This window comes from Rhinolophus hipposideros (assembly GCF_964194185.1).
Source record: "Rhinolophus hipposideros genome assembly, chromosome: 15".
Classification (NCBI taxonomy): Eukaryota; Metazoa; Chordata; class Mammalia; order Chiroptera; family Rhinolophidae; genus Rhinolophus; species Rhinolophus hipposideros.
The window spans coordinates 26,087,498-26,100,286 of NC_138061.1; the positions used below are offsets into that span (position 1 = coordinate 26,087,498).

Below are 12,789 nucleotides of genomic sequence, written 5' to 3' on the forward strand. Positions count from 1 at the left end.
CCGATCTTATATTAAAATAAGACCGGGTCTTATATTAATTTTTGCTTCAAAAGATGCATTAGAGCTGATGGTCAGGCTAGGTCTTATTTTCAGGTAAACACGGTTACTTTCAAAAGATTTGGCCAAAAAAGAAAAACAAACTATCTAGGGAGAGAGACAAATTATATAGATATAAATATCAATCAGATAGATAACACATAGAGATATGAGATAAAACAAATGTGGCCAACTAAATGTAACAACTGGTGAGTCTGGGAGAAGATCCTATTAGTTCAATTTTAGTGAGGTTTGAAATTTTTCAAATTAAAAAGTTGAAGAAAAATTTATAGCAGACACATAATGTTAAAGAATAAAGAATAATGCAAATGCTATTTGAAGAGTTTTTGCCTCAGAACCTGCATTCTTTATCTAACTCCTGATTAGAAGCCTTTCTGGTGAGCAACAGGTACCACTCAAGTCCATCTCTCTGGGGGTTCTTCAATCTTCCCCGTAGGCTCAGGGCCCTTGTACAGCCCACTCTGTGATTACAACTCAGGTAGGTAGACGACTGTTACCTCCTTTCCCTGCGGTATATCAGATTTCTGTAAGGCAGAGGCTCATTTTGCTTTGGTGTGTGATTGGTCAGCATGTAAGGACGTGACTGACGTGGGCACTTACACGCTGGGAGGAACTGGATCCTCCCGAAACTTTATGGTGTTCTATTAGCTAACGCATATTCAGTATTTCAATCTGCCAGGCACTACTCCAACTGTTTTAAATCATTTATCTCCTACTAATCGTATGAGGTAGATGCTGTTATTAATGCCATGTTACAAATGGAGACAGTAAAAGAAGAAATTAAGTAACTTGTCCAAGACCTCATAGCTAGTAAATGGCAGAGCCAGGATTCAAACCCAGGCACTCTGACCACAGTTTGTGCCCTTAACCACTAGGCCATCCCAGTTCTCTTTCGGAAGACTTCAAAGTGATAAGTAGAATGTCAGTGCCGATAGAGTTTTTCAACAACATTTCAAGCATATTCTTTACTATGCTTTGGAGGCTCAATAATGCCCTGGTGGTTTCCTTGGCTGTCTTGGAAGGTGAAGTGGAAAGAAATAATATGACATAACTATAACAACGAAAAGTATAACCATAGCCAATAGATGAGTGCTTACCACATGCCAGGCATTATTTTCACTAAACACTTGATATGCATTATTTCATGTACCCTCTGGCCAACTCTGCAAAGTATTATTACTGTCCCATTTTATAAAGGGGGCAGAGCCTCTTGTCCAAGGCCACGGAGCTTGCAAGCAGCAAAGCAGTCTGACTCCAAAGCCTCACTCGTAACCACCAAGGCACACGTGGCCTGTCTTGAGCAACTTGAGAACAAGGGACCACTGGATAAATTTACCAATGAACTATCCAGCAACTGGCATAGAACTAAGCACATCGTAAGTTCTCACCAAGCACCGAATACCATGGAGGAGGTGGGAGACTGGGGAGGGCTATCATTCCTCTCCCACTGGTTGAGGCAGAGTCACAAATATGTATGGTATAGACTGAAAAGGGTACAAAATACAAGCTTTACACACTCAACACGACCATATAACCCTCCCAGAGAGGATGTCCCAGGCTTACCTGTCCCCGCATGACAGCAATCTGCTTATGAAACTGACCCCTGTCGAAACCAGGATCTTTCTGCAAAGGAAGAGCAGAAGGAGCTAGAGCCTGCATGAATCCCTCCGAAGACCCCAATTAGAAACTTGCTAATAAAGAAAACCTACACAAGGCTTATGAGGCTTAGTGAAGTTAGCTACCACCCCACGAACTCCCCGTTTCACAGTTGGGAAAATAGAGAACATGTAAGTATCTTGTCCTGAGTCTCATTATTAATTCTAAGGAACTCTAGGCTCTAACGCCCCATTTGAAAAGGAGCTCGGCAGATACACTGCAGCCACAGGACACAGGATACACACCAGTGTGATTCATCACAGCTGCCAATTTTTGTTTTCCAAAGCAAACCAAACTAGGTCCTGCGGTCCACAAGTGGGAATGGTTCTTCACCGGCTAATGCGAGTCAGAAGGGTGTTAGTCACCGTCTCATGGCTTACAGCGTGCCAATGAGGAAAACCTTCAGGAACTCCCTCTCTAAGGTCAGAAGGCTAACCTTCCCAGGACTCACTCACCTTGAAGAGTTCATACAGGTCCTCCTCCAAGTCCTTGAGGAAGTTTGGGTCGGATATCTTTGGAAGAATCAGATCTTTGATCTCCTGAGAGAATGGGACTTTTGCCTGGGGCAACCAGGCCCAATAAAAAGGATCTGAAAAAAGGAAAGGTCAAAAGCAAAGATGGTGTTGAAAAAAGTCCGTTTCCATATGTGTCCTCCACTCACTGATCAGAGCAGCACAAAAGGCAGAACACCCCTCTTTCTTGATATACAACAGAAAAGTTCTAAGCGCTGTGAACCCTAACAGTTACACAGTAAGTGGAGGAACCAGGATTCAAACCCAGGTCTGCCTAATCCCAGGGCCTGTGCTCCTTCCCAGATATTACATGACACTCCAAGATGCAAGCTACTGAGAAAAAATTACTTGCTGCTGAGACACTGAGAGGCTTGTTTTGAAAAGCCTAACTAGTGCTGCAAAGGGGCTGGTGGGCCCCGACCTGCATCTCTCACTCTATCTAAAAGTTTCTCTGTTATAACGGCGCAGGAGCTGGCTTCCAGGATGTCAATAAGGAAGACAGAACACTGACAGTAGCTTATATTTAGTCCTCAGAATAAAAAAAATGCAAAGCAGAGATGAGAAAACTCAACGCTATGCTTCTAATGGGAATAACGTAAGGTAAAAATTATAGCAATAGCTTACATTATGGAGTTGTTGCCGCGTGCCAGCCATTGTGCTAAAGTGCATGAGCTGCATTATTTCATTAATTCTTAGAACAATCCTGTGATACAGGTATTATTATCTACCTCACACAGACGAGAAAACTGCGACCAGCAAGAGAAGAGGCAGAGCACAGTGGTCCTGAGACTTACATGCCCTCCAGGAGTCCGGGTGCTTCAGGGGGAAAGCCAGCCCATTGTCTATGGCAGCCACCTTGATAATAGGTTCCTTCACCACTACCCAGTCTGTGTCCTAAAGAGCAAGGAAAGACTAAATACTTCGAGTCACATGTGCCTCAGGCCCTTTAAAGTAGCAGCAAAGCATCCCATCTCAACCTCCTCAGGCACCAGTCATTATTCAACCTCTGAACCAGTTTCCACATTGTTACCTGAACTCAGTACACTTATGGCACCTCTAACTTGGCTTGTTCAAGGTTCTCAGTCCCTTCCTCATCTTAGACAAAGTGCATTTCCCCAGCAGTTGCCACAGTCGTTGGTAAAAAGGGAAGCAACAATAACAAAAGATAACTATAAGCCATTCCTCCTAGGGAAAGGCAATGAGATTCCTGAGGGTATAAAAAAGAAAAGAAAAAAATCAGAATCAGTTGATCAAGGCCCTCCTGTGTGGACGCTGACTCAGATGCCACGTCCCTGGTGGTAACCATATTGTTCCAATGAGATAAGAGAACCATGGAAGATAACAGTTGGCTGCTCTTGCACAAGGGAGTCTGTTCCCCTGCTTCAGTGATACATAAAAAGGACAAGAGCTGAATGTAAAAAGAGGGGGCAGTCTGCCTGTGACAGCCTTTATCAAACTCTGTCAGGCTCCATGCTTCAGGTTCACTGGTGCCATCACAGGAATAGGGCCCCTGGGGCCAGGACACCTGCATCAGATTCCCCTGGGATACCTTATGAAAAGTGCAGAATCCAGAGTTTTACGCAACCTAATGGGGGAAAGAATCTGTACTATGTGAAGATGTGTTACCTAACCTTATTGTGGTAAACATTTCACAATATATACATGTATCAAATCATCCCATTGTACACCTTAAACTTACACAGTGCTATATGTCATTATATCTCAATAGAGCTAGAAGAAAAAAATAGAAAGACATTATAAGGACTAAAAACCAGCATCACTTTCCTTCTCCAGGTAGCCTTCCTATTAATTTTTAAAAATGTGTAGACTGAAAGGGAGACAGAAGTGTGGTGAAGTATGAAAAGAATGAGAGAATAAAGAAAGCTGCAGTAAGCAGCTTTCTCTAAACTGATGTTCTGTGGAACTGTGGTCTGTTGTGAAAAAAGTGTTCCCTGGTCAAAAAAGTTTAGAAATCACTGGGCCAATTAAAATTAAACAGGTTCATTTAATGCACAACTTCTCAGATCTTTACTATGTTAGTGTGCATTATGAATCTCTAAGAAAGGCATAAAGTATGTCCCAATATTATTTGAACTTTTCAGTCTATTCCTATTAATATCATTCAGTAGAACATTCCTTAATAAACAGACAGAGGAAAACTCTACCAAATATTAACCTATCAATTTTAAACACATTTGCTATCCTAATTGTTCTGAATGCATATACTCCACCTCATCTTCTTCTTTATTATATAGAAGAACCTCTTACCCGAGAGCTAGAACTATCCATCGGATAGTCATATTTAATCAGCCAGTTGTCGTTGCCTCGATCTGTGAACAGAAATATAAAGTTAGCAGAAAAAACTACGGCAACTTTCATTTTCATGGTGGACTAGGTGTTTTGGACACTTGGACGAATTATTCTACTGAGAACACTACAAAAAAAATGGATAAAATATCAAGATCTGGAAGAAAAAGGAAATCCAGACAATAAGTCCAGCATTTGTGGCTTCTTTTCTCATAGAGTACCTACTGATTTGGGAAGAGGCTAAAAGGTAGGATGGCTGGTTAATAAAAGCTGACTATTCTGTTTATTTGTGTATGCTCAGAAAGTCTCCATAATTATTCTTAAGGACAACAGTATTGCCTTACACTTTATACAAATGTATTTATATGCATATATACATACAATTATATATATGTATATGTTTATACACATACATATATAATTAAAACACATGACATTAATAGTATAAAAGTCTGGAGATGTGTAAATGAAGCTCAAGGTTTCTAAGATCTGTGCATTGCCCAGGAAAATAGTAAAAGTACCAATTAACGTTAAATTTGGAAAATCAAGAATTAACACGGTAATCTTTAGGGTAACCACCAAGAGAAAAGACAAAAAGTATACAACTTCTAAGGTAAAAGGGGGGAAATGAAATAATTATAAAACAATTTAAAAGAAAGTAAGAAAAAAGAGGAAAAAAGATCATAGAGAGAAAAAAGAGAATAAAAAGGCAGAAAACAAATAAAGCAAATAGTAGTAGATAAAAACCCAAACATATCTATACATACATTATAGATAAATAAACTAAATGCTCTAAAAGTAAAATCAACAGTTGTCTCATTGGATAAATAAAATTGATAAAATTTTAGCTATTAAGATTAAGGGGGGAAAAAAGGAATACTCAAATTACTAAAATCAGAAATTAAAGTGGGGACATTACTACTGATCCTACAGAAATAAAAAGAATGAGAGTACTACGAGCAACTGTATGCCAACAAACTTAATAACTTAGATGAAACACAAAACCTATCAAGACTAAACCACAAAGAAACAAAATTTTGAGTACAGCTATAACTAGTATGGAAATTGAATCTGTAATAATAATAAAAAAAAAATCTCTCAACAACAAAAATATCTCTCAACAAGTAATAGCCCTGGACCTGACGGCTTCACTAGTGAATTCTACCAAATATTTAAAGACCTAACACAAATCCTCTTCAAATTTCCAAAAAATGAGGAGGGAACACTCCATAACTCATTCTATGAGGCCAGCATTACCTTCATACCAAAATCAAAGACAAAACAAGAAAACTACAGACCAATATCCCTTATGAATATTGATGCAAAAATCCTCAACAAAATACTAGCAAACTGAACTCAGCAGCATATTAAAAGGATTATACAATATAACCAATATTTATTGCTGGAATGTAAGGATGGTTCAACATATGAAAATCAATCAATGTAAAACAACACATTAACAGACTGATGATTTCAACTGATGCAGAAAAAGCATATGACAAAATTCAATATCCATTCATGATAACAACACTCAACAAACTATGACTAAAAGGAAACTACCTCCACATAATAAAATTCATACATGAAAAATCCATAGCAAACATCACACTCAACGGTGAAAGACCGAAAGCTTTTCCTTTAAGATCTGGAACAAGGCAAGGACGCCCACTTTCATGACTTCTATTTAACATAGTGCTGACAAACTAGAGCAATTATGCAAGAAAAAGAAATAAAAGGCATCCAAATTGGAAAGGAAGAGGTAAAATTATCTGTTTGCAGATGATATGATCATCTATGTAGAAATCCTAAAGATTCCACACACACAAAAAAAAAACTGTTAGAACTAATGGATAAATTCAGCAAAGCGTTAAGATACAAAGTTAACACAAACAACCGGTTGCATTTCTATACACTAACAATGAACAATCCAAACAGAAAATTAAGAAAACAATTCCATTTACAATAGCACCAAAAAGAATAAAATACTTAGGAATTAACTTAACCAAGGAGGTTAAAGACATATACAATGAAAACTACAAAACATTGCTGAAATTTAGAAAGACATAAATAAGTGAAAAGATATCCCATGTTCATAGACTGGAAGACTTCATATTGTTAAGATCCCAATAATACCCAAAACAATCTAGAGATTGAATGCAGTTCCTATCAAAATCCCAAAGATGTTTTTTGCAGAAATAGAAAAAACTCATCCCAAAATTCATGTGGAATCTCAAGAGATCTTCTTGAGGAGCCAAAATAATCCAAAAAAAGAACAAAGCTAGAGGACTCACACTTTCTGATTTCAAAACTTACAACAAAGCTATGGTAATGAAAATACTATGGTACTGGACACACTGTTAAAGACAGACATACAGACCAATGGAATAGAACAGAGTCCAGAAATAAACCTTTACATATATAGGATCAAATGATCTTGACAAGGGTTGCAAAACCATTCAATGCGGAAAAGACAGTCTTTTCAAAGATGCTGGGAAAACTGGATCTCCATATGCAAAAGAATGAGGTTAGACCCTTAGCTAACATCATATACAAAAATTAACTCAAATGGATTCATGATCTAAATCTACAAATTGTAAGATTCTTGGGGCCGGCCTGGTGGCTCAGGCGGTTGGAGCTCCATGCTCCTAATGCTGAAGGCTGCCGGTTCAATTACCACATGAGCCAGTGGGCTCTCAACCACAAGGCTGCCGGTTCGACTCCCGCAAGGGATGGTGGGCTGCGCCCCCTGCAACTAGCAACAGCAACTGGACCTGGAGCTGAGTTGCGCCCTCCACAACTAAGACTGAAAGGACAACAACTTGACTTGGATGGAGCTGATGAATCCTGGGAAAAACACACTACTGTTCCCCAATAAATAAATAAAAGTCCTGGAAATACACACTGTTCCCCAATAAAGTCCTGTTCCCCTTCCTCAATGAAATCTAAAAAAAATAAAAAGATAAAAGAAAAGAGAAAAAACTCATCCTGATCAGGTCCTCTGATATGACACGAAGGTCTGCAAGCCGCCAGGCTTCCCCCCGTGCCTTACCAGTCTGGCCCAGGGCAGAGGACCACCCACAGCTGCTCACCAGTGTTGCGGATGATGTAATCCAGCACCACCAACCGCTCAAACTGCAGCAGTAGTTGGCGGTTGGTGTTCTCAGGGAGAGGTTCTGCTTCAAAGCGCCGTAGCCAGTAGTCTGCATCTTTGTAGCCTTCAACAAAGAGCTGGAATGAACCCACCTACAACCAAGAAGGAAGGATAAAGGTATTTCCCTACAGCCCAAGTTCAAAGATCCCTGGGCTAAGCCAGGTACCCACAGAGGCCTTGTGGGTCTTATATCAGAGAAGGAAAATGTTTTCAAGATCTTTACTTCATCTCCTTGCAAGTACAGGAGAAAAGGGTAACCGTGACTGCCCATCCTAATTCAAGAAGCCCATCCAAATGGTCAAGAGGAGTAAAGTGAGAAAGTTAGGGTCTTAAGTCCTTGACAGAAATGAGGAAGACAGGAGCCTCAGGGCAGGCTATTCTCATACCCATATGCAAATCTATAGGCAACTTACTTTGCCACTTGGATGGCTATGCCACTATAAAGCATCACCTTTCATAAGCCACACAGGTGTAGTCTGTACCTTTGGCGGTAGTCCAATGCGGTTAAACCGCTGCCCAACTTTTGGCACTTTCTCTAGTGCAAGCCGCTTGCCCCTGGACTTCACTCGGTCAATGGCACTATAGTTGAAGGTCTCACTTGCCAGGTATACTACCTACAGTGGAAAAAGAAGAGATACCTAGATTAGAGTCAAGTTTAAGGAACTATGGCAGAGAATAGCGAGATGCACACCAATATGTTCCTCTTCTAGGGCACAAAGAAAGAATGCATTTTTCTCAGCCTTCCTGGTGACTAAGATAGAGCTTTCCTGGTGGCTAGTTCGATCCAATGGAATACGGACAAAGTGATGTATGAACATCACTTCCAGGCCCGGCCCCTAAAATTTCCCTTGATCTGTATCTGTAGATGGAATGAAGGGCTCTGAGATAGCAGAGCCACATCATAAAAGGCCTCTAGCTAGACCCCTTTGTCACTACATGGAATGACATGGGATCTAGGAGAGCTGTCTGACTGGCATGGATCTATGATATGATCAAGAAATAAATTGTACATTATGTAAATAAATTGCAGCTGTACATTATGTTAAACCACTGTGATTCAGGGTTGTTACAGCAGCTAACATGAATTATGCTGACTAATACAGCTACCTCTTGGGTTAAGAGAAGATGGCCCAATACCTATTTTCTCTCCAGATAAAAGCAAATTGCAATTCATTCTATACACTTTTATCTCTTTTGCACTTTGTACTATGCACAATTATTCACGTGAAAAAATAAACATTAAAGTTAGTTTTAATTTTTAGTGGATTGCTATATATTCATATTTATGCAGGCTATATCTGGAATATTACGCAAGAAACTAGTAATAGCAGCGGCCTCTGAGACAGGAAATTGAGTGGCTGAAAGGGGCGGGAGGAACACTGAATTACTATTTGTTCACTCTCCTGTGCCTTCTCATTTTAGCACTAGACACATGTATTGCCTATTCAAAACAGATTTTTTTAATAGGCCATCAATATTACACTTGATCGTCAAATCATGGTGACATCACCATAATCCATAATACATATGCATCTATTATCACACTTTTCATATTGTCTTGTGATTATCCATATGTATATCTAACTTCTCTCTTAAGACTAATGAAATTAGGGAAGGAGAAGAACATATTCACATAAGCATTCCCAGTATCTAACACAGTGCCTGGCACATGCTCAAAAATATTAAGTGAATGAACGAATGAGTTACAAGTTTCTTTCAGAGACAGCAACAAGTGGATTTTAGTATATAAATACCTGAAATCAAATTTCTAAGAAAATTCTTTTCCTAAGCCTTGTAAAATTCATTACAAGTAACAAATTATTTTGCCCATGAACCTTACAGATAGAGGGAAGCAAAATAATTCCCCCTCCCCCCAATCTATCATCCATCCCTCCTACAGTGAATGTGCAAGGTACTGTAGGCTGGCAATTTCTACCTTACAAATCAGGAAACTCAGGCACAGGAATAAAGGGATAAAAGAGCTTCCCTAAGACTATCTTGCCAGTTCCCACAGTAAAAAGCCTCGCTCTCTCAAGCCATAAACCACCTTTCCCACCATCAGATTTATTTGTAATCACTCTTTGCCACAGCCCCCTTTTTCTCTATAACTAATGAAACTATCATCACCTGAAACCTGACAAAGCAGAGAGCAGAGAGAGCTAGCGAGTGAGAATTAGAGCCTTACTATTTGAAGCTCCATTGCAATGTGAGCCTTGTTTCCATAGTGACAGATGGTCTGATCAACTGGACAGAATCCTGTCACAAGGGTGGGGAGGTGGAGGGGGGAGATTTCCTCTTACTATTCTCCAGCAGCTGTATATTAAGCTTGCAAAGTTCTGTCTCATCTCAGTCTCATAGAAGACAAGTATTTTTGTTGTTGCTGACTTTTTGATGCAAAAGTTCCTCGGGCCTCATTAAGGTTCTCTAACAGGGAAAGAAGACCAGAGATGGGGAAGAAAGGGATTGTGGGGGTTGACATTAATGATTAAAAGTCATAAAAATACCACAGGCTAAGATGTATGGAGTGTTTACATTGTGCCAGGCACTGGGCTATGGCATGCGGCCAGGGGAACTCTGCTATTTACCTAGTGAACAAAGGAAACTAGGTGTGATGAGCAAGGAGTATTTAAAAGAGCTTCTCGAGTTTAAGAGGGGCCTAGGAGGAGATTTCAGGTTAAGCAAGAGATCTTAGGAGCATTAATTATTATACAGGATGGTCAAGTGTGCTGTTTAATTATAAGCACAGAGAAGACATAAGAGGAAGGGAAGAGCTGCGCAGAGCCAGGCAGTGAATCAGATGTCAGATGGGAGCTACAAACCTGGAATTGGGATCAGACATTCTCTCCTAGACCTGAAGTTGAGTGGGAGGAGGGAGAGGGTCTCTGGTATTGTTTCTCATGGTTTGACATTCACTCACTGATTTTACTGGTACTTATGGAATGCTTACTAGAAGTATAGTACTTTGCTATGTACTGAGAATGGGAGAAGGAAATCTCAAGAAGTGGTTCCTGACTTCTACAGACTCACAAACTAGTTTGGCTTATTGTTTCGAGTTTGGTGACAAAGAAACAGACACAGTTAAACACCCACAGCAAGCACATTTTCTTCTAAAATGCCCTGGGAAAACAAAAGAACAGGTCTCCTCTCCAGTCTCTTTGCCCACAGAGTCTACTATCTAAACCTGTGAAGCAACCTTCAAGCCGGGGTTTTTAATCTATGGGTATGGTCCTACAGAGTCAACGGGTGGCCTTCAACTGGTCTATGAACCATCCTCTCCAATGACGTGCAAAATAATAATTGCAAATATGTGTATATTTTCTGGGAACAAGATCTATATAGCGTTCCTCAAATTCTCAAAGAGGATTAAGACCTAGAACTAGAAAGACACCCCTGCAGCCTTACGGCATCAGATCAGAATTCCACCCTAAGTTGTTAATAAACCTCAGGCAGCCACATACTCAATGGGACATGTCCTTAAATGTCCATATGCTGACTAGCAGATTTATTCCCCTCATAATCCCTGGAGAGTCTCACGGAACAAACACCCTGTGGTACAAGGGTTCTTAACCTAGCCTCAGTAAATTTCCTTATATTGTATGCAATTAATTCTGTATTCAAGCATTTTTGGGGAGTGGGAAGGGATATGACCCAGACCCTTCATTAAAACCTCAACTAAGTATGTAACACATATGTGTGTACAAATTCATTCTCAGTGTGGATTTTCCTCGGGGGACCCAAATTTTGTTATGTTCAGAGAAGTACCAGAATCCCTCAGCATAAAGACGGGTGAGACGAATTCCATGTCAGTTCTCTGCAGGGGTTCCGGCCAGATCTTTACTCTAACCCTCAGCCCATTCTAGAGTCCTCCTTGCCAGACCTTGCGTTAGGTGCTTGGCTGACATCAGCTAGTCTGTTCTAGACTGCATCTAAATCCTGGAATGGTTTTAAGCTCAGAAATCTGAGAGAGTGAGTCACAAAAGCAGTTAGGTTTTTAACCAGCTTGGGATTATCTGGAATCCAAAGATGCAGGGAGCCCACAAATGTGCATCAGAGGGTCAGTGAACTTCCTGAAATTGCAAAAAAACGTACGTGTATCCTGTTCAGGATCTCTCTCATCAGATGATCAAATCATAACCCTAAAGCTACTACCACCACCACCACCCCCCCACAAAAACAGGCTGAGAACCCTGGACTCAGGGCCCTAACTGGACTCAATGGTACCACTGAGGTGCAGCAGGGCTTAGGCCCTGGGAAAACTGGCCAGGCAGTAAGGCTCCCTGGAGACAGGTCACTGACCTTTGTACGGGGTACAATGTTAAGTTCCAGTTTTTGGTCCACCAGGCTGGCTCCTGCCTCTGAGAGATAGCCCTGGTTGAGGACAAGGCAGTCACGGCCAAAGCAGCAGGGACAGCAAAGCTTCTGCAGCCACTTGGTCCACTTAGGATTAAGGTGTCCATATGGCTCCTCATTCTTGGGTTTGAAGACAGCAGTGATCTTCTACACAAACAAAAGAAAAAGAGGACATTAAAGGCAAGTTGACTAAAGTAGCTCATGGACCAAATCAGCAGGAATCTAGAAAGAAATGAGAGGGCATGGGCCGACAATCCCGACATACAGTCCGACACTGGCTTCTCACAGCTTATAAAGGGCAAGACACCAGTTCAAGGGTGCAACCGAGAGACCCACCGATAGAAAGGGCTGTGGCCAAAGAGGGTGCCAAGTCTGGCATATATGGTACAATACAGATTTTAACACCATCAAACCCCAACTTCCAAGGTACATATGTACATACTACTGCTCTGCATCAATGATGTAAAGACTCAAAAAATTATCAACTGAAAGGAACTTAGTAAGGTTTTATGGAATGAGGTTAAGAAAATTCCTTCATCGATGGTTGATTTCTCCTATTAGCTTTACTATCCCATCTCCTGCGTGTTAATGAAACTTTACAATAAAACGTTTAGGAATGACAATGGAAGGGACGGATGGGTGGCTCAGTTGGTTAGAGCGCAAGCTCTGGGCAACGGGGCTGCAGGTTTGATTCCCACATGGGCCAGTGAGCTGCAACCTCCACAACTAGAATGAAGTCAATGAGCTGCCGCTGAG

General features: G+C 40.8%; 1 protein-coding gene across 3 annotated transcripts in view; it reads right to left on the reverse strand.

Moving 5' to 3' along the window:
• PI4K2A (phosphatidylinositol 4-kinase type 2 alpha) overlaps nucleotides 1–12,789 on the reverse strand; it is a 29,816-nt gene that overhangs the window by 8,608 nt on the left and 8,419 nt on the right. For all 3 annotated transcript variants that reach the window (XR_013994952.1, XR_013994953.1, XM_081073701.1), the window contains exons 2-8: nucleotides 11,980–12,180; nucleotides 8,166–8,297; nucleotides 7,622–7,775; nucleotides 4,494–4,555; nucleotides 3,020–3,119; nucleotides 2,169–2,302; nucleotides 1,621–1,680 (exon numbers count right to left, since the gene is read on the reverse strand). Coding sequence is in view for 1 of the 3 variants with exons in the window: in XM_081073701.1 (XP_080929827.1) it covers nucleotides 1,621–1,680; nucleotides 2,169–2,302; nucleotides 3,020–3,119; nucleotides 4,494–4,555; nucleotides 7,622–7,775; nucleotides 8,166–8,297; nucleotides 11,980–12,180 (843 nt within the window). In the remaining 2 variants the exon portion in view is untranslated. The remainder of the gene's footprint in view (nucleotides 1–1,620; nucleotides 1,681–2,168; nucleotides 2,303–3,019; nucleotides 3,120–4,493; nucleotides 4,556–7,621; nucleotides 7,776–8,165; nucleotides 8,298–11,979; nucleotides 12,181–12,789) is intronic.